The sequence below is a fragment of the Barbus barbus genome (assembly GCF_936440315.1).
Source record: "Barbus barbus genome assembly, chromosome: 38".
NCBI lineage: Eukaryota > Metazoa > Chordata > Actinopteri > Cypriniformes > Cyprinidae > Barbus > Barbus barbus.
In genome coordinates, this window is record NC_136716.1 from 12294292 (window position 1) to 12316494 (window position 22203).

A 22203-nucleotide genomic window follows, 5' to 3' on the forward strand; every position below is an offset into this window, starting at 1 on the left:
TGGTTCTTATACGGCATCACTGCAAAACTCCCCTTTGTAACTATTATTTTAAGAGTGCGAGGTGAAAGAGGGTGGAAGTATTTGAACTATGTCTGATTATGCTTTCAAAATTACAGTAAATGCATACAATATTTTTTGTCTTTAGGCAGTTTGGTATGATAGAGAATGCAGAAAGAAAGAAAACAACAAATGATGCAAATGCATGAAAGAATATGATACATTCTTAAAAATAAAATAAAAATAAAGGCATCAAAGGTTCCACGAAGAACCTTTAACATCCATAGAAACTTTCCATTGGACAACAGGTAATTTACAGTGGAAAAAAGGTTCTTCAGATTATTGAAATGTTCTTCACATTAAGAAGAAAATGGTTATTTTAAAGCCAGGCTCACACTGTGCGATTTTTAATAATCTTTTGCGATTGCTGCTTGTCACACTGTACGAACATGATCCCCATGTCAGACTGTAGGATCTCAGTTGTCTTAATGTCAGACTGTACGACAGTCAAGACGCGACAAAAACGGACGTACTCAAGAAGACTTGTCCGGAGTTTTACGTCATCAATACGTGACCCGCGTTCTCTCGCTATAATGGTAGCTAGGAAACAACAGCAACGTGTAGCGTTAGTTTTATTAATTACATGCCTTGATGTAAAAAAAAAAAAAAAAAAACGAAAAAGACCACGTGTGTGGAGCAAGTCATGGCTGGGCAAAGGACTTTATGGACTTCCAGTTCTACAGAGCGAACTTGAGGTAATTTTGTTATTCGAGTTTAAACATCCTGCCCCTTAATAAATAAACTTTAAGTAAACTTTACGTTGTACATATATTGTTTTTTACAAATAATGAATGGTTTGAAGTTGTCGCGCTAATTGCGTCATCAAGTTCAGTGCTCCTATTGGTTCTTGGTTTGACGGTCGTCGTAGGAGATGTCACACTGCAGGAAACTTGAGGAAAGTGTCTGAAATCTTCTGACACTGCCAGAATTTAATCGGAGGAAAAAATTGATCGCAACGGCCATTAATCGGCTGTCGGTGAACATGTCAAACCAGCGATCTAGACAGCCGATTTTAGCCTAGTATTATAGGAATCTTTTAGGATGTTAGGATTTTCAAAATTTGTCTCAGACGAACAAATCGTGGCCAAAATCGCACAGTGTGAGCCGGGCTTAAGAACTGTTCACTGAAAGGTTCTATGAGGAACCTAAAATGGCATCCAAAATGGTATCAATGTGAAAACCCCATTTTGGAACCTTTCTTATTAAGAGTGTGACAAAAGACCTTAAATAACAGGGACCAGTCAAAAACCTCAGAGGTTAATATCAGGTATAAGAGCTAGTAAACCAGCATGTGTGTTTATGTGAGCACATGTTCTATGGCATGACAATGTCATGCACAAAGACGAACTGTCCAATTTTAGACTTCCGCTTATGCAGTCCGCTCTTTAATTCTCTGCCTTCGGCATTTCAGGCTTTGTTTTTATATGCCACAACACACACACACACATACACACACACACACCTCACACTATAGCATCATAGACATCTCTGTTGCTTTAGGGCTAAGAACATACACAACATAGTGGGAGACGGTGGCACTCCAATGAAGAGCGTGAACAATGACGCACAAATACACAGATGCCACCCCGTCCCATATTAGTGCATCTCTGCTGCACATTCTCAATCCCCCATTCAATTCACATTGCCATTCGCAAATATGACTGGCAGGATGTTTACCTTTGAGCTTATATGGACAAGAGATTTCACTTTTGGACACTTTTGGGCACTCTTTTATTTTTTTAGTTATACATCAGTCTGTCCCTGAAGCCAAACCTCAATGGTAAATGGTAATTGACTTTAAACCCATCAGCAGTTCACTACATAAATATTACCACAGTTGTAACACAGATGCTTTTGGAAAAATGTGACATAGTTATGGAGGAATGGAGTGGCTATAGGCCGCACTGAGACTTGTGGGCTGTTGAAGTTATTGTTACATAATTAATATAATTACATAATATATACTGCATAATATATTTTACAGTATACTTAGAATATTATATGTATTGTATTTATTAACCTCTTACTGTTGACTGGAATGCACAATCAGTGTTTCTGTTTGCTCCAATCATGTTTGGTTTCCATTATTTAAAATATGTTCTTTCTTATATACTTCAAATATCACATTTATTATATTTTATTAACAATATTTACAGCAAAATTGAAGGTATTGAAGAAGAATTCAACAGAATATCACACATGAAGTGTAAACACTCTCACTGTTCTTGCAGATAATGGAGAGTTTGGAAGTGCTGGAGAGATTGGAGAGCGCACACCTCGGGGAGACAGGTGAGTATCCAGGTAAGCAGAGAATCCACAGGGGGAGAGATCCAATAAAGAAAATGGAGCACACAGATAACAAGGAGGGAATAACAAGGAAGGAACACAGGAGACACGGACGAAGAGCAGGCTTAGAGTCGTACTGCACATGGCGAACAGGTAAGCAGTCCAAAGCTCAATGTGAGACCAAACGATGACTGAGTGTGAGGTGTGTGCTTATGTATGGTACGTGATTGCAGATCAATCCAGTACTGGTGCGGTGATTAGTAATCTGGTGAGGGTGAACGTTGGGACTGAGTGGTGAGAGAGAGAGCCTGGCACTTCCGTGACAGCACCCTTCACGGCCCGCTCCAGAGGGCCAGGGACCTTGATGTTGTGGCGGCCGAACCCTTCCACTAGGTGCAGGTTGATCTGTATGAGATTCATGAAATACAGTGAGTAATGTGGGATTAAGTCTTAGTCAACCAGGTATTTAAAGTGGAAGTGAAGCAGTCAGTCAAGTTTACATTATTTAGAAAACCGATTTCCACTTTAATTAAAATAAATATATAACAAACACGATTAATGTAACCGTTTTAAAGAAAAAAGGATGTTTTGTTATAGCTTTTGAAGCAAGGGTGCCACCATCTTGCATTACCACCATGTGTGACGTCATGGGGTTGGTTCGTTCCGCTGGCCAATAAAGTAAAATAACTACTTAATATAACTACTTTGTTAGTTTAAACATTAAAGCGTTTGAAGACATTCAAAAGCACATTAGCACGAAAGAGATTTCAATGTGGTACTCGCGCGCTGTGACAGATTGTTTGTCTGCACACACACTCACAAAAAGCGCTCGGATTGGACTGCACACGAGTACCAAATTGAGTCCTCTTTCTAGTCTGCTTGAGCAAATGCACAGAATATTATGTTAATGGCCGTTTGGCCGAGTATCCACGTAAACGCGATTTGTTTTCGACCCACTCTTAATCCCAAACCAGTTCATGACTTCTACGGTCATGAACTTCTCGGTCCCCTCGCGGTATCGGCTCAAATGCATGAGCAATTGCACTTATCATGGGCTCAGCAGTCTTTTCAAATTCGTCTTCCTCCATTTAAACAAGCATGTGTTCAAACAGTAAAGAAATGCTTATATACTGTATAAAGGTTACATTAATCGTGTTTGTTATATATTTTTTCATTAAAGTGGAGATCACTTTACTAAATAATGTAAACTTCACTGACTGCTTCACTCCCACTTTAAGACGGACACCACGACGTTGGGAGTCTAGGATCTCCCACACAGAGTAGATTCTTCCGTCCTCATTGATCAATGGAGTGGGGCCTTCTCCGTCGGGCCAAGCTCTGTAGGGAGAACAGACAGTGAAACATGAAATGTAGGGTGAATGCGGTACTCAGGAGGAAATTGGAGCTGGTAGGTAAATGGACTGATCTGCTTGACTTTGGAAAAGGAGCCAATGTATCTGGGACTTAGCTTCTTACAGGACAGGCATATCCAAATGCGCACTGCCTTTGAAGCTGGTGGTGAGCTGGCTCCCAGACTCTCTCACTCTCCCGAAATCAGTGGTTGACTGATGGTACTTCTGATGGTTCCCCAGATCACAGGAACAATGGGGTTTGGTCACCGAATATGCACTGGATCGGTAACAAACCAGTGGCAGCCGAACGGAGGGAATTCTGTGCATACACGGCCCAACTCAGGAACTGGCTCCAGGATTTCTGGTGGTCATGACAGAAGGTTCACAGAAATATCCGAACTTCCTGGATCTATCTTTCCTTCTGCCCGTTAAACTGTGGATGAGAGACTCACGGTAACACTTAGGAGATCGAAGAAGCTCTTCCATACTCCATACTCTGGAGATGAACTGGGGTCTTCTATCTGACACGATATCTTCAGGGATACCAAAGCATCGGAACATATGGTGGAAGAGCAGTTCTGTGGATTCCATCATTGCGGGTAAGCCTTTGAGGGGACTCAGACAACAGGATTTAGAGAACCGGACAACAACAACAAATACACACATGTTACCAGAGTATTGCGGCAGGTCTCTGATAAAGTCCACTCCTTGGTGTGACAAGGGACATTGAGGAACTGGCAGCAGGTGGAGTCTGCCAGATGGTAAGTGGTTAGGGCTCTTAGAGATGGCACACTCCCTGCAGCCTTGAACGAATCTTCTCACCTCCGTTGCCATTTTCAGCCACCAGAAACTTGAAGAAGTGAGAGAGTTACATGGCCCCAGGGTGGCCAGTGCCCAGAGAGGAATGAACAGACTGGATGATGGCTGGGTTCCGGGGTACATACACTCAGTTAGAGTGACACACCAGCGGAGACAGATTGGAGGCAATGGCTGTAGCAAGTTCCTCATCTACGGTCCATTGAATGGGGCTGACTATGACTTTTTTGAGGAATGATGGACACAGGAGGGGAGAAGTCTTCATCAGAAGCATTGAGACGGGATAGAGAATCTGCTCAAAGATTCTTGGAACCAGGTTGATAAGAGATTGTGAAATTGAAAGACATGAAGAAGAGAGCCCATCTAGCCTGTTTTGGAGTTAGTCTTTTTGATTCACAGAGGTACTGGAGGTTCTTATGGTCCGTGAGCACTGTGAATGGATGTTGATTCCCCAATACCTCCATTCCTCTAGGGTGAGCTTGATGGCGAGTAACTCCTTGTCCCCGATGTCATAATTAATCTCCGCTGGGTTAAGTTTGCGGGGAAAATAAGGCACATGGAAGTGTAGAGGAGTCCCCATGCTGCTGAGCCAGCACTGTTCCAACACCAGTGGTTGTAGCATCAACTTCAACTATGAAAAGCCTGGTTGGATCAGGATGAGCGAGGAGCGGTGCGGTGGTAAATGTCTCCTTGAGCTCACTGAAGGCTCACTGCTGGTGACCAGAGGCGCTTTCACACCAGAGGAACCTTTTCATAGTTCCTAGAACCATTGGCGTAAGTTCCCGCTTTTTTGGTGTGTTCTCACCTACTTCAGAGTAGGGTCTAAAACAGTTCTATAGGAACTACCAGTGACGTAAGGGTATGCAGATTGGCCAAACATATAAGAAACACTGGCTACTCAGCATTTTTAAAAAGCCAATTAAAGATATGTACTCCACGAACGTGGAAAACAGCGATAATGGTATTTACCTGTTGGCTGCTGCGTTGTGTTCTTTTCTCAACCTCAATGATGTGTAACACTGGAAGTTGTCATAGGAGATTTAGTCAGATTTTTGTGCTCTTTTAATGGCGTAAGTTGTTTACATTCCATCGCCATTATCAAAAAATTCATGACATGCACTAAAACAACTCCGATCACGGTGTCCTCCATTTAGCAATTGTTGACGTTTGTAAATGCCGCAAATAAACCTCTCCTACATGCTGGCGATGTTTGGCCATGCTCCAGGAATACACCAAGATGTCGTCTACGTAAACTATCACAAACTTGTGAGGGAAATCCTGGAGCACCTCATGTATGAAGCCCTGGAATATGGAGGGGGCGTTGACAAGCCCATACAGTATAATCCGGTATTCATAGCGGCCGGTAGGGGTCACAAATGCGGACTTCCACTTATCCATCTATGTATCCGGATTAGGTTGTAAGCACTGCTGAGTTCCAACTTGGTGAAGACAATGGCACCTTGTAGTAGTTCCAGAGCTGCTGGGACAAGGGGAAATAGATAACGGAATTTCACTGTCATCAGGTTGAATGCTCGAAAACCCATGCAAATCCTCAAGCCTCCATTCCTCTTAGCCTCAAAAAAGAAGCTGGAAGCAGCAGGGGACTTCGAGGGACGGATGTACCCTTGTTGTAATGCCTCTACAATATACTCCTCCATGGCCTTTTGTTCTGGGATGGAGAGTGAATAAATCTTGCCATGGGGCACTTGCTCACCCAGAATGTGCTCAAGGGCACAGTCCCATGGCTGAAGGGGAGGCAGCTGGGTTGTTCTCTTGGGACAGAAAACATCACTGAAGGGGGAGCGTAACATGGTGGTATGTTGACTGATTGTTTCTCCATAGGATTTTCAATCGATGTAGACTGGACAGCCAACACAGGGGTGGGAGGACGGCGGAGAAGAGGAACTTGTAGAAAACAAGGAACTTTTGGAAAACAGCTGTCGCCCAACTTAAGGATTTCCCTGGTCTTCCATAGGATTTCTGGTTGGTTTTGACTCAACCAAGGGCGACCGAAGATGATGTCCATGGTAAATTGCTCCAGAACCAGAAGTGAAATGAATTCCTCATGACATATTCCGACTTGCATCTGAATGGGACCCACACTGAACTAGATATTACATCTACTAAAAGGTTTGCCAATTACTGACTCGACTTAGTAATGGATAGGGATAAATCTCTTTTGAAGTAAAGGCTCCCTGCAGTAAAGTTCCCAGCTGACCCAGAGTCGATGAGGGCTGCAACAGACACAGATAAACCAGGGACAGTAAGGTTCACAATAGTGGTCAAAGGCAGAAATTCAACTAATGGATCATGGAGAAAGCTCACCAGTCTCACCACGGGTCGAGGTGGACAGTTGGGAAATGTAGTCCTTACATGCCCTTCACCATCGCAGTACAGATACAGCCCCTGGGTCAGCCGCCTCTGCCGTTCAGCGAAGGGTAGACGAGTGTTTCTTAGTTGCTTGGGTTTAGTGCCTAGTTCTGGAGCAGAAGTGTCCTCTGGCTGGCAGATTTATTAGGAAGAATGTTGGCTCTGCATCTCATCCTTACATTGTTGCACACGATCAGCCACTTGGATGGATAGTTGGATGAATTTCTCAAGCCTGATGTTGTTGCCTTAAATGGCAAGATGCAACCGCAACCCAGGATTCAATTCTTGTTGATAGGTTGTGAGAAGCGAGCGTTTGTTCCAGTCACTGGCAGCTGCAAAGGTTTGAAAATTCAGAACATAATCAGTGATTAACATCTTTCCTTGATTAAGATGATACAACTGTTCACTCACTGAAGAATCGCCGGCTCAACAGCCGAAAACCTCTCAGAAATGACTCACAAATCCATTGAGAGACTGAGTGGGGGGCCCTGCTTGATCAAAGATAGTTTGAGCCCACTGGAGAGGTCACCCGGTTAACAAGCAAGTGATGAAGGCTATCTTAGATCTGTCAGTGACGAGTCTGTGCGGCTGCATCTCGATCACTAGAAAACACTGGAGCAGGAAGCCACTGCAATCCTTTGCTGAGCCAGAGTAGGGCACTGGGTTGGCCATGGGGCTGGCGAGAGCAGGAGAAGAAGGAGAGGTGGAGAAGTATGATGTGGAAGCGGAGGAACTGTTTGAGCGCAGCCACAAGTTCCTGGAAAGGATCAAGGTGTGCGCTTATGTATGATACGTGATGGCAGATCAATCTGGTATGTGTGGGTGATTAGTACTCTAGTGAGGGTGAACGTTGGGACTGAGTGGTGAGAGAGCCTGGCACTTCCCCATATATACTACCAGTCAAAAGTTTTTGAACATTAAGATTTTTAATGTTTTTAAAAGAAGTCTCTTCTTCTCACCAAGCCTGCATTTATTAGATTCAAAGTACAGCCAAAACAGTAAAATTTTGAAATATTTTTAGTATTTAATTTATTCCTGTGATTTCAAAGCTGAATTTTTAGCATCATTACTCCAGTCACATAATCCTTCAGAAATTATTCTAATATTCTGATTTGCTGCTCAAAAAACATTTATTATTATTATTATTATTGTGTTGAAAACAGCTGAGTAGATTTTTTCAGGTTTCTTTGATGAATAGAAAATTCAGAAGCATTTATCTGAAATAGAAATCTTTTGTAACATAATAAATGTCTTCATCATCACTTTTGATCAATTTAAAGCATCCTTGCTAAATAAAAGTATTAATTTCTATAATTTCTTCTATAATAAAAAAATTATACTGACTCCAAGCTTTTGAATGGTATAGTGTATAATGTTACAAAAGCTTTTTATTTCAGATAAATAATTAAATAAATTACATTTTAAAATATATTCAAGTAGAAAGCAGATATTTTAAATAGTAAAAAATATTTCACAATATTACTGTTTTTGTTGTATTTTGGATCAAATAAATGCAGGCTTGGTGAGCAGAAGAGAATTCTTTAAAAACATAAAAAATCTTACAGTTCAAAAACTTTTGACTAGTAGTAAATATATTTATTTTTAAGTATTTATTCATATAAATAATTTTGTTTTTAATTTTGTTAAGTCCTTGTTTAGAATTTTGCTAATTGTTTAAAATTTTCAATTTCTATTAAGGTTTACTTTATTTTAGTTTTAATTCTACAACTTCAAATTCAACTTATTTTATTGCAGTTTTACTTTAGCATTTCTAATTTTCATTAAAAAATTTCTTTTTTTACATTTCACGTCCAAGCGTACTGTGAGGGTCTGCTGGGAACGTTTGGCCGAGTCTCCTGTCAGAGAGATCTTCAACTCCCACCTCCGGCGGAGCTTCGACCGGATCCCGAGGGAGGCTGGAGATATTGAGTCCGAGTGGACCATGTTCTCCACCTCCATTGTCGAAGCGGCCGCTCGGAGCTGTGGCCGTAAGGTCTCCGGTGCCTGTCGAGGCGGCAATCCCTGAACCAGGTGGTGGACACCGGAAGTAAGGGATGCCGTCAAGCTGAAGAAGGAGTCCTATCGGGCCTGGCTGGCTTGTGGGACTCCTGAGGCAGCTGACGGGTACCGACAGGCCAAGCGAACTGCGGCCCGGGTGGTTGTGGAGGCAAAAACTCGGGCCTGGGAGGAGTTCGGTGAGGCCATGGAGAAGGACTATCGGCTGGCCTCGAAGAGATTCTGGCAAACCGTCCGGCGCCTCAGGAGAGGGAAGCAGTGCCCTACCAACGCTGTTTACAGTAGAGGTGGGGAGCTGCTGACCTCGACTGGGGATATCGTTGGACGGTGGAAGGAATACTTCGAGGATCTCCTCAATCCCGCCGTCACGTCTTCCATTGAGGAAGCAGAGGCTGGGGGCTCAGAGGTGGACTCGTCCATCACCCAAGCTGAAGTCACAGAGGTAGTCAAGAAACTCCTCGGTGGCAGGGCACCGGGGGTGGATGAGATCCGCCCTGAGTACCTCAAGTCTCTGGATGTTGTGGGGCTGTCTTGGCTGACACGCCTCTACAGCATCGCGTGGCGGTCGGGGACAGTGCCTCTGGGGTGGCAGACCGGGGTGGTGGTCCCTCTTTTTAAGAAGGGGGACAGGAGGGTGTGTTCCAACTACAGGGGGATCACACTTCTCAGCCTCCCTGGGAAAGTCTATGCCAGGGTACTGGAGAGGAGAATACGGCCGATAGTAGAACCTCGGATTCAGGAGGAACAGTGTGGTTTTCGTCCGGGCCGTGGGACACTGGACCAGCTCTATACCCTCTACAGGGTGCTGGAGGGTTCATGGGAGTTTGCCCAACCAGTCCACATGTGTTTTGTGGATTTGGAGAAGGCATTCGACTGTGTCCCTCGCGGCGGCCTGTGGAGGGTGCTCCGGGAGTATGGGGTCCGGGGTCCTTTACTAAGGGCTGTCCGGTCCCTGTATGACCGAAGCAGGAGCTTAGTTCGCATTGCCGGCAGTAAGTCAGACTTGTTCCCGGTGCATGTTGGACTCCGGCAGGGCTGCCCTTTGTCGCCGGTTCTGTTCATAAGTTTTATGGACAGAATTTCTAGGCGCAGCCAGGGGCCGGAGGGTGTCAGGTTTGGTGACCACACGATTTCGTCTCTGCTTTTTGCGGATGACGTTGTCGTGTTGGCTTCATCAAGCCAGGACCTTCAGCAGGCACTGGGACGGTTTGCAGCCGAGTGTGAAGTGGCTGGGATGAGAATCAGTACCTCCAAATCCGAGGCCATGGTCCTCAGTCGGAAAAGGGTGGTTTGCCCACTTCAGGTTGGTGGAGAGTTCCTGCCTCAAGTGGAGGAGTTTAAGTATCTTGGGGTTTTGTTCACGAGTGAGGGAAGGATGGAACGGGAGATTGACAGACGGATCGGTGCATCTTCTGCAGTAATGCGGTCGATGTACCGGTCTGTCGTGGTGAAGAAAGAGCTGAGCCGCAAGGCGAAGCTCTCGATTTACCGGTCAATCTACGTTCCTACTCTCACCTATGGTCATGAGCTTTGGGTCATGACCGAAAGGACAAGATCCCGGATACAGGCGGCTGAAATGAGCTTTCTCCGCAGGGTGGCTGGGCGATCCCTTAGAGATAGGGTGAGAAGCTCGGTCACTCGGGAGGAGCTCAGAGTAGAGCCGCTGCTCCTTCACATTGACAGGGGTCAGCTGAGGTGGCTCGGGCATCTGTTCCGGATGCCTCCTGGACGCCTTCCTGGGAAGGTGTTCCGGGCGCGTCCCACTGGGAGGAGACCCCGGGGAAGACCTAGGACACGCTGGAGAGACTATGTCTCCCGGCTGGCCTGGGAACGCCTCGGTGTCCCCCCGGAAGTGCTGGAGGAAGTGTCTAGGGAGAGGGAAGTCTGGGCATCTCTGCTTAGACTGCTGCCCCCGCGACCCGGCCCCGGATAAGCGGAAGAAGATGGATGGATGGACATTTCCGTTTCATTTAAACTAATGAGAACTATTGTTATTTTTGATAATATTTGATCATACATTAGATTTCAAAATGTACTTTCATGATCACATGGACGGTGATAATGCTGTGCTTTAGCACCTTCAGGAATCTGAAAACTGTTTGGCGACTGCTTTGGAAATATGCACGACTTTATTAATATCCAGCTAAAATTCTCAGTACGCAATACACACTGCCCTAAAAAAAAATTAAGCTGTTACCCCTCTGGAATTCCTGACTATGATTTTGACTTCAAAGGTCTAGTCAGAAATACCTAATGAAGACATTAACGTGCACAGAGGACATCACCCTCTCTTTTCTACCCTTCTCATACAATTACATCACATACACTTAATCTTACGACCAATCTGGTTTGATTTCTCTTTGTGATGCTAAGTCTTGTACCCTGAGAGATGCTTTACCCTGACAAACCCCTTTCATTAGTTTCTTCCTTTACTCTTCATCATTATCAAACACAGCAGAGAGTGTCAAGAGGGCACACAGATAGTAAATTGTGGTTAACGGGACTGCTGATGTTTCTAATGTCCTCAGGGCACCACATTCTCAGTTGATAAAGAGAGCTGGTGAAAAGGATAATACTTCCCTAAACAATATAAAAGACTAATCTACACCTGCAGAGACTAAAAGCACTGAAATGATGCAAATGATCTTGAGCAAGCTTGGTTCAACCAATGTACTGTAAACTGCATGCAAATAAATATCAGAATTACCCAGACATGCCTTTGATTCCACATAATGACAACAGAACAGTCTCAGACATGGGTTTATGGGTACTCTGGGTCTAAGCGTACTTGTCCAAATGAACACACTGAAGGGTATGCTCTTGGCTTTCATGCAACATTCATTTAAAGCATTAAAAACACTGTTTAATCGCTACAAGGAAATGCCAGGGTGATTTTCAGAATGTGTAACACATGTTCACCCTAAAAGAACAGCTGTCCACATCTCTCAACACACTGCTCATGTTAAATGAAATGTGACTAATGAGTAATGGAACAAACAGGAAAGAAAGAAAGCAACATCTAACGTACATTAATTGCATCAATGTCCTTCCTGTGCTGTCACCCACAGCTTACAAGGAAAAATAGGGCATTCAGGCTGAACCACATCTCAGTGGTCAATATAGGGTCGCAGCATATAGAGCGGATTTAAATAGGTCTCTACAAAGTGACTTAAACACAAACACAGCATGTTTTTCTGCACATATTGTAACAGTGTAGTTTGTGCTAGTGTTCACACCTGAAAGTAAAATGCCATTCTTATATAATTTTGATTAACATTTGTATTTTACTTATGCAATTTACTTATGCTCACCAAGAATGCATTTATCGGATCAAAAATAAAGAAAAAATTTAATATTGTCAAATATTACAATTTAGAAATAACTGTTGTATTTTTATTTTATTTTTATTCCTGTGATGCAAAGCTGAATTTCTTTTGTGTCACATGGTCGGTTAGAAATCATTCGATATGCTGATTTGGTGGAATCTGTGATCTGTGAACAGCATTTATTTGAAATAGAAGCCCAAATGTGTATTCATGAATTGCTCATATATTTATACATGAAATACTGATGTGATCACATACAGAGTCTTTTTTTAATGTTCTTCTACCGTTCTTCTGTATTCCAGAGCAGTACCATCTAAACAACACTGGCTTCTCTATTGGTACATCGGCCGGACTCTCTCATCCTCAAAGCAACCTCAGTATGCCAGGGCTGGCACTGAATAAGTACAACTCACTGAAAGCAGTTGGTAATGTTACTATGCGCACAAGCACACTTCATTCACAGATGTTGAATTATTTCATGCTCTGCTGGAGGCCATAAAGAAACAACATTCCCTAAGTTTGACTGACAGAATCAGGGAAGCCCTCTGGTGTGGTGAGGACCATAGTTGGGGCACTACAAGGTTACTCTGTTTCACCCTTGGTACTCAATTTAACATCCCAGTGCTGGTGACTACACATCTAGACAGAGTTGCATATTCAAGTGTTTTGTCAGATTTTTACACATAATCCTCACTACACAAAATATGTTGCATATTATTTTCTCATCAGACCTTTAAAATGGCAAAAGATGTGTATTTTTACACTTCAGTTTCAGTTTTATTTTTAGTCTAAGCTGCATTTTTATATTTTCATTCAAACTGATGCTTTTATTATTCAAGATGCATAATATTTATTTTTTGTTTAAAGTTAATTAGTGGCCAGCTGTACACAAAACCTATTAAAATTACGTATTCCAGTAAATCGCCACATCTGCAGTTTACACATGCAACGGCTAAGCTTTTAATAACTTCTAGTAATTTGCTGAAAATGACCTTTATATAGACCCTTAATCTGTAGACTAATTACTTCATCCGCTCTCATGGAGAAAATCTATTTTCTTTCAAGTTCTGTCTCATCTGATTCATTTTTCCCACAATGTCGATAATCAAAATGTTCTACTGCAAAATGAACTACATGGTGTGGAGTAAAGGGCTGTTCTCACCAAGTACAATAACTATAAAGATAAATATAAGTAAATTTTAATGATTTTTCTAATTCTATGAGAATAGCAAAGTCCAGACCACAACTATACAACAAATTTATGACAGCAAAACAGAGGAACAATATTGATGCAATGACTTCCAGAGCTATTTTTTTTTTCAGCTAATAAAGGATAAAAACATTAAGCCAATCAAAAATCCATCCGACTTTGAAGAGCTCAAGCATTTAAGTCAGCTGACAACATAACAGCAGCGCATGCATATAATAAACAAAACTGTATCATCTGTTGTTGTGAACTCTCATGCCGTTTATCATTATAGTTGTTCTTGGTGTGAATGGGCTTCTTTAAAACTTTGTGATACTTTCAAAACTTGTGTACTTAAATCTTATTTATCTTATGGCACTTATTCACACATATGAATACATATTTTTTTGAGCAGTTATAATGCTTTAGCCAGCAAATTAGTGGAGTACTTATTTGCTACATTTCAACAATGGGTGTTGTTCACACATGACATCTAAACGTGAAATGTTGTTAAATTCACAAAAAATAGGCTGTTTGTGTGAAAGCGCCTCGTTACTGTTCTAGTTTTCTCAAGTTTAATAAACAAATTATAAACAGATCTCATTGCATTTTGCCAAAGAATGATTCCTTTTAAAAAGAGAGCTGTGGGCTTGAGAGGTGCTTCTTGCAGTCCATTTAATTTCAGGCAGGAGCATTAGCCTGCCCTACATTCTGGGAACATGTTAAGCCAATAGTGTCTGGATCACAATGATTCTGTCACATTATTAGCTACTTACACATATGAACACGTCTGTATCTGACTATTACCAAACAAAGATCCAATGCCAGGATGGTCTGCAATCAGTGCACCGTGATGATGATGATGATGATGATGATTATACGCACTGACAATACAGCCTTTGAAGTAATCTGAAGGCTGTTCAGATGTCATCTGTTTGAATCACCTTGTGGCAAAAAGAAAGTAATGAATGAGTAAAGAGAAAAAAATAACTTGATGACTATTTTACCTGAAAGAATGCCATCTGACAGTTTATAAATTGAGGCTACCAAAAGAACATCCATAGGAAGTGAACTCAATTCTTTCTTTTTTAATTCAGGCACGTAGGGCCATATACAATATGTCCCCTTATATACGCACTTGTACACACCTTCTAAATCCTCATGATTTAATGCAATACAAGAACAAGAACAGCTAGCAGACATTAATGAGATGAGACAGAGCGAGCAGCTCGCAGGTAAATACCGTGAGAAGAAAGATAACTCATGTCCAAGGCATGACCTTAAAACATAAAAGTCAGTGTTTAATAAAAATGGACATCTCAACAAGAATAAAGACACTGCTGTTGCTGCTGACATATGCTTAATCAAAACTCAACTGAAAGGTGATACGTAAAACTCATGGTTTCAATAGACGGATTTCCAATGATGCTCATTATACAGGGTGGGCCATTTATATGGATACACCGTAATAACATGGGAATGGTTGGTGATATTAAAGTCCTGTTTGTGGCACATTAGTATATGTGAGGGGGCAAACTCCTCAAGATGGGTGGTGACCATGGTGGCCATTTAGAAGTCGGCCATCTTGGATACAACTTTTGTTTTTTCAATAGGAAGAGGGCCATGTGACACATCAAACTTATTGGTAATGTCACAAGAAAAACAATGGTGTGCTTGGTTTCAACGTAACTTTATTCGTTCATGAGTCATTTACAAGTTTCTGACCACTTATAAAATATGTTCAATGTGCTGCCCATTGTGTTGGATTGTCAATGCAACCCTCTTCTCCCACTCTTCTAAGGGGGTCAGATCGGGAGACCTTGGGGGCCATTCAACTGGCCCACGACGACCAATCCACTTTCCAGGAAACTGTTCATCTAGGAATGCACGGACCTGGCACCCATAATGTGGTGGTGCACCATCAATGGAAACCTCAAGGCCACTGGATATTTGAAATTGCTACATGATGATGTGTTTCCCTCTTTATGCACTGAAGCTGGCACGTTCCCTGAGTTTTTCCAGCAAGATGGTGCACCACCACATTATGGGTGCCAGGTCCGAGCATTCCTAGATGAACAGTTTCCTGGAAAGTGGATTGGTCGTCGTGGGCCAGTTGAATGGCCCCCAAGGTCTCCCGATCTGACCCCCTTAGACTTTTATCTTTGGGGTCATCTGAAGGCAATTGTCTATGGTGTGAAGATACGAGATGTGCAGCACCTGAAACTACGGATACTGGATGCCTGTGCTGGCATTTCTCCTGCGGTGTTGCTATCAGTGTGTGAAGAGTGGGAGAAGAGGGTTGCATTGACAATCCAACACAATGTGCAGCACATTGAACACATTTTATAAGTGGTCAGAAACTTGTAAATAACTCATGAACGAATAAAGTTACGTTGAAACCAAGCACCATTGTTTTTCTTGTGACATTACCAATAAGTTTGATGTGTCACATGGCCCTCTTCCTATTGAAAAAACAAAAGTTGTATCCAAGATGGCCGACTTCTAAATGGCCACCATGGTCACCACCCATCTTGAGGAGTTTGCCCCCTCACATATACTAATGTGCCACAAACAGGACTTTAATATCACCAACCATTCCCATGTTATTACGGTGTATTCATATAAATGGCCCACCCTGTATTATTTTTATCATGACAACTCTCTGAAGATTTTAGCATGGTAATAGATTTGACAATGTTAATGTATTTGGTCTTGGTGGAATAGATCTGCTGCTGCTGTTGGTTATTGCTGTAGTTGAAGGTTATTGCTGCAAAGCAAAGCAAGTACAGGCACTTAATACTGCCAATATGCTGATAAAGTGCTGTGAGTATTTAAGACATACTGCTGCTGTACAAATAGCATATTTAAAGGGGTCCTATTATGCTCTTTTACAAAGTCTTGATTTTATTTTGGGGGTATACTAGAACATGCGGTCATGCTTGGTGCTTCGAAAATACCTTTCTCCAGGGGCATAGAATTAGGGGGGGACGCCAGGGACGTGTAGCAATAATTTTGATCAAACAATTAAATATATGTATATATTTTTGTAATTTCAGACACATCTGATATGTCATACCATTGATATTATCTAAGAAGGTACATTAAATAGGCTATACGTTAGAAACTGTACACTTTCAAGGACGCACATGTAAGGGAAACAGGTCAATTTAGCTCTAAGGGAATCATTTATGATTTTAAAGGGAATTTGGACAGAATCACTGTTTTACGGCTGATCACTGAGTTGGCCAGTGATTCATTGAACGAGCCGTATAACATCAACTCTGCACTGGATATTAAAATCCAAAATATATTGAAAACACTATTAAATAGCACAGTAACTAGATCGGCAGTTTAAGACATTAACTTGTAAGCACAAAACACAAGATACTTCTCTTTTCAATATAAATAAGACTTTATTGGATACACCTAAGACATGTAAACTAATCTAACACATGAACACACACATTCACACAAGAGAAAGTGAAGAAAGGATGAGTTTAAGAGAATGAAAATGGGAAATCCCAAGTTTATAGCAATATGTGCAATTGCATAGACCTGAAAAACCGTCAATCACTTATTTAACCCTCGCATTGAGTTTTTCAGTGAGGCTAAAATTTATATTAAATGCACCAGCTCTGCTAGAATCTGGAGTTGTATTACTTGCGTTGCCTTTGTGTTAAGGGATTCCCTTTTGCTGTGGTCTTTGCAGAAAGGGGGTTTCCCAATTTACTGATTGGCTGGAAGTTCAGTAGTCGTGGAAGTTATGTCTTTGGGAAGCCAATGGTTGGGCGTTGGCTGACGAATGGTTTCGGAGTTAGTTGCTGGTTGAAGTTTGAAGCGGGTGCAGTCGGAGCTGGACTTCGCAGCAAACTTAACTTAGAACACGAAACCCAACGGAAAGAAAAGAAACTAAAGTAAAAGAATAAAAGGATGTAACGAGACTAGGTGGCTTTTCTTCTCATCATGGTTAGGTAGCAGCTGGCGTGCAGGCCGAAGCACGCTGGAACGGCGCTCGAAGAATTCATGGGCAAACAGCAGTGGCAAAAGCATGGTTAAAAGCAATGACTAAAAAGCTAAAAGCATGGTTTGATGGTGTCCTGAGTTTTTAACTGGGCTTTTGGACACATCCCAAAATGGTGTCTTGATCAATTAGATATTATCTTAGCTCGAGGTGTTGCTCTGTTTCTCCTCCCAATACATAAATCAAAATGTTATCTGGTCAGTCACATGGTCCGAACTCTCCCGTTCTTTCAAAGTATAATTTTGCACATGATTTCAATAACCAGAATATGATACATTTGACAAAGAATTGATTGATAGAAACGTTTAAAGCGTGAATTTTCAAACTCATACATACCAAACATGAATATGAACCCTTTATATAGAGTGATTAGGACATGAAAGTCAAAAGTGTGGGTTACATACATATTATGGAGTTATGCATAGAAATGATTAGTTGCTCATAAGTCCTTTTAAGATGATTTTAGGTGCACCTACACAGTTTCTGTGCCATTCTGTGGATGTGAGAATGTGTCCTGTGAAGAACAAAGGTCAAAACGGTTTAGAAGGAATTTCAGTCTGGTCTTTGTCCTGGGTGGGGGAACCCACCCAACAAAGTCTCTACTAATGATTTTGGTCATGATGTGGCCATGATGTGCTGTCTTTGATCATCAATCTTTGTTACTTGCCACAAATTTGACAATCCTTCCTGAGTTGGCATTATCAATGTGTTCTTTTGTGTTAATGTTGAAAGTTGTTCTGTGAAAGAGCTTTGATTTGACTGGCTGGCTCTAGGGTATTGTGGACAGATTTATGACAAACATCCTGTTGTCTTGGGCTTCTTTGTGGAATTTCGGCTCCTCATGTTTCGATGTTCTGATCGAATCTTAAATTGTCTGATTCGCTCTGATATCCTACACACATTTAATACATGAGCGGAATGTAGTCGCACACCGGACGAGAAGCGCAGCGCCGCGTTTAGAACAACTCACAGGTATTGTACCCAATTCAAGACAGCAGTCCAAAACAGTTCATATAGAAGTTCACTTCAGGAATGAACAAAGTTGCAACGATGAGTTTGAAGTACGGTAAGACAAACTGAAAGAGAAAGCGCAATCTATGGCTATTATTAGCTCCCTATATAAAGCATACAGACAGAAAAAGGTTGTGTGGAAAGATACACAATCTTCCAGCATAGGGTAAAGTCATTATGAACATTAACAATAATTTGGGACAAATATAATATGATGTTATGGTAAAATTATGTAAGTGGCACTCTGTGGTGCAGCAGGATTTGGAACAGCATCCTGAGTCGCCGCGGTCAGTCTTGGGTTTATGTCCCCACCAATGTCATAAGCAAACCTACGCCCTTGCCTCTCTCCCCAGCCTGGCACAAACGGCTCGCTTAGTTCCTGGTTTGATGAACGCATGCCTTCCAAAAAACTAAATGTGTTGTGATTGGTTAGCTGTCCCAGTGCGTTGTGGTTGGCGAACAGCTTAGATGGTGTTTCAGTACTGCCCCGCCCCTTGCCAAAGCAGCAAGTTCATCAATTCATACCTCGAGAATATTGAACAAGAGGATCGCGCAGAACCTTTGCACGCATGAATATTACAAGACATATTAAAGTGATAACGTTATTGTTTTCATATAGCTATTGTTTTCATATACGTTATTGTTTTCAATAGCTATTCATAATTTTTCTCTACCTCATATTGCTGCTATTTAAACACCCTGGACAACTTTTTGCACATTCCTCTTATTACTATTTAAGTCAATAACATACTGACCTGTACTGACCTGCACATTTATATTTATATTTTTTATCTTTTATTTTATTTTATTTTATTCTCTTATTTTTTCTACTTTTCTTTTTCTTAATATTTGTATACTTGATAATTGCACTGTCCTTGGAGCAGACCTGACCTACATTTCACTGCTGGTTATACCCTATATAATTGTGTTTGTGACAAATAAAATCTTGAATCTTGAATCTTTTTTTTTTGGCTAAATCACATTTTAGATAGGATGTCAACAACAGCTTAAAAATAACTGCATTTACTATGTACAGATAAGTGCAACGGTAATATGTAGGCTATTATGTTTATTGTTCTTTAATTCTAACATTATAACATGAATTGCAGTGAAACTGTTATACAGTTGAATTTATTTATACCATAGTCCCACAGACTTACACTGTTTGTGGAGCATATATATGCAAATTAATTCTCTGCTAGCAGGAGGCACTGTTGGAGTAGGAGAGATTGAGGTTTCCCCGGTAACGCTGTGCACAAAGCAGAGCTCCACTCACAAACGCTGCTTTATCAGACATTATATGCAAGATGAAATGAAAATGACATCCATAATCTTCTGAAGACAGTCGGTTTCCTTCAGAAATACAGTGATATAAAAACACCCGCACCGGGTTTCGATTTTGAAACGTGCAGTGCTCAACCAAGCGTTCTCCCCACCTGCCAACCATTTGAATTTCCATAGGCGGGATTTATTTTAAGGATATTCTAATGGGCCACTTTGTAATATCACAAAGACCGGAAATCAATGCTGTTGTCCAAACCGGAAATCAATACTGTTGTCCAAACGGGCCGTTCATTGTAGTTCTTGAAAAGGGATTTAAAAAAAAAATGAAATATCTCCCTTTGGAGTGGACTTTGAGGTTTGTAACTTTGTAGATCTTTTTATGCCCAAACATAAACACTACACACTGACTAAAATTCAAACAGTGAAAAAGCAGAATAGGACCCCTTTACAACCCAATAGCAGATCCATACAGGTGGAGCTGGGGAAGAGGGAGGGTTTCAGAGGAAATCTAAAAAGTACGGCTGTGAACTGCTCTAGTGAATGCTAACCAGCCATAAACCAATCAGCTTATGCCAAGTAGTTTAACCCTGTGAATATCATCAATTTGCATCAATGCATTTAATTTATTAAATATGTCAAATGTCCCGTAAGGATACATGGTGACGGAAAAATTATATTTGAATACTATTACATTCGTCCACAAAATGTTTGTGTTTCCCTGAGAAACTGCGTTTGCTTACAGAACTGTGTTTATTTGCAAAATGTTTGCGCTTCCTGAGAAATTTTGCATCACATGCAAATCTTTTGCGTTCCCCTAAAAAACTTTAAATTTGTTTGCAAAACTTTTGCATTACCCAACAAACTTTGTTTCCTCACAAAACATCTGTGTTCTCTCAAGAAACTTTGCATTCGCTCACAAATAATGCCATAAGTTTTAAATATAACCTTTCCAAGTGAACGCAAAGATTCTTAGGGAAATGCAAAACGTTTGTGAGAGAACACACAAGTATTCAAATACAATTTTTCCTCCAATCTCATGTTTATTTACACGCGAAGTAGCCACATGAAAATTTTAGCTCGACTATAAATGTGCCTGGTGCAGCTCAGTTATAATTGTGCAATGTAGGGCGTAAATGTTTGTCCTTCTCTAAATTTTTCCATTTCTTCTTCTCCCTTACAGCCGATACTGCGAGCAGGGGCTACTACAAAAGTTATCCACTTATGGATTTCTCTCAGCATCATTCCCCTCCTGCACATTTCCAACCAATGCCGATGCACCAGAAAGACAGGTCCTACCTCCACCAGGTCCTCCCTTCCCATGACTTCCATTCCCCCCTTTCGATCTCGATCCCAACCAACCAGCTGGAGAGGACCCGCATCCCAAAAACCATCACCCACCCCCAGCTTTCCAGCTCAGCCTTCAAATCTTGGGATTCTGGACAAAGACATGTCCATCGGCAGACTTCGCATCCAGGGCATTCCACTCGCCATCAGACCTACAGCAGCAGGAGACATTACAGCATAGAAACACTACCCGAGTTCCACTCCCAGCCCAAAGGCTATGTGGGACAACCACTGTATCAGCCACATCTCAAACTTAAGGCCTACCAGACCAACAGCAAAACGGAGGTCACTGTCTGAGGAAATGGGAAAGAAAGAAACAACACTGCTGACTGTTAACAGACTGAATGCACAAATACTGCAATGTCAGGACTATGTAGTCATTTCTACTTTCAGTGCTAAACCCCTCTTTATATAGTTTCTTATGCGTTCCACTTTTCTGAGTTCATCTCTGGCCTCTGTGTCACTGACAACGAGGTGAGTGTTCACATCAGAACACAGGAATGGTGCCCGAAGCCACATTAGCTCAACGGGGACAATGCCATCATCACGTCAGCCTAAATCTAAATCATTAAGGGACATTATCCTGCCCATCTTTAAGTAAACACAACCTCAGGATTCCTTATGTGAAAAAAGACACAAAACAAACTCATTCTCCTGGCCAAGAAGAGGCAAAGAGAAACACCCAGATGCCTGGTCTCACACTAGGATTTAAGTATAAGCTTCGGTGAGCGAGTTGAGGATTTTGTGCTCATGAAGAAAGGTTTTTCGAGCTTGAGAGAATTTCACGGTCTCCGGCTTGGACAGTCTTGCTTTGAGAAAGTCACTCCTTAAATCGCTCATTTGTTTTAGGGGAATGAGGTTGAGAAAAAAAAAACATAAGGCACACCAGATCGGTTGCTGTGGGTTACAATCACCTTTGTACAAAAGAATCAAGTAGAGCTGTCAGTGAATATAACACAAACTTGACAACAAGTCTGATAATGCATTTTTCTTTTTTTCTGAATACAGATTTTTTTAGTTTTATTTTTGGCATGTTTGGCTTTTTTTTGGGACATGACTTCAAGGGATAGTTCACCCAAAAATTAAAATTCTGTAAGACCTTTGTTCATCAAAGGAACACAAATGATGAAATGA

At 41.6% G+C, this 22203-nt stretch overlaps 1 protein-coding gene across 1 annotated transcript in view; it reads left to right on the forward strand.

Moving 5' to 3' along the window:
• Positions 1-21366, forward strand: part of LOC306857722 (protein shisa-9-like) — a gene marked incomplete at both ends in the record, with an annotated part of 50591 nt that extends 29225 nt beyond the window's left edge. Inside the window, 2 exons of the mRNA XM_079397834.1 lie at positions 12526-12648; positions 20906-21366. Coding sequence (XP_079253960.1) covers positions 12526-12648; positions 20906-21366 — 584 coding nt within the window. The remainder of the gene's footprint in view (positions 1-12525; positions 12649-20905) is intronic.
• Between the last annotated feature and the right edge of the window lie 837 nt (positions 21367-22203).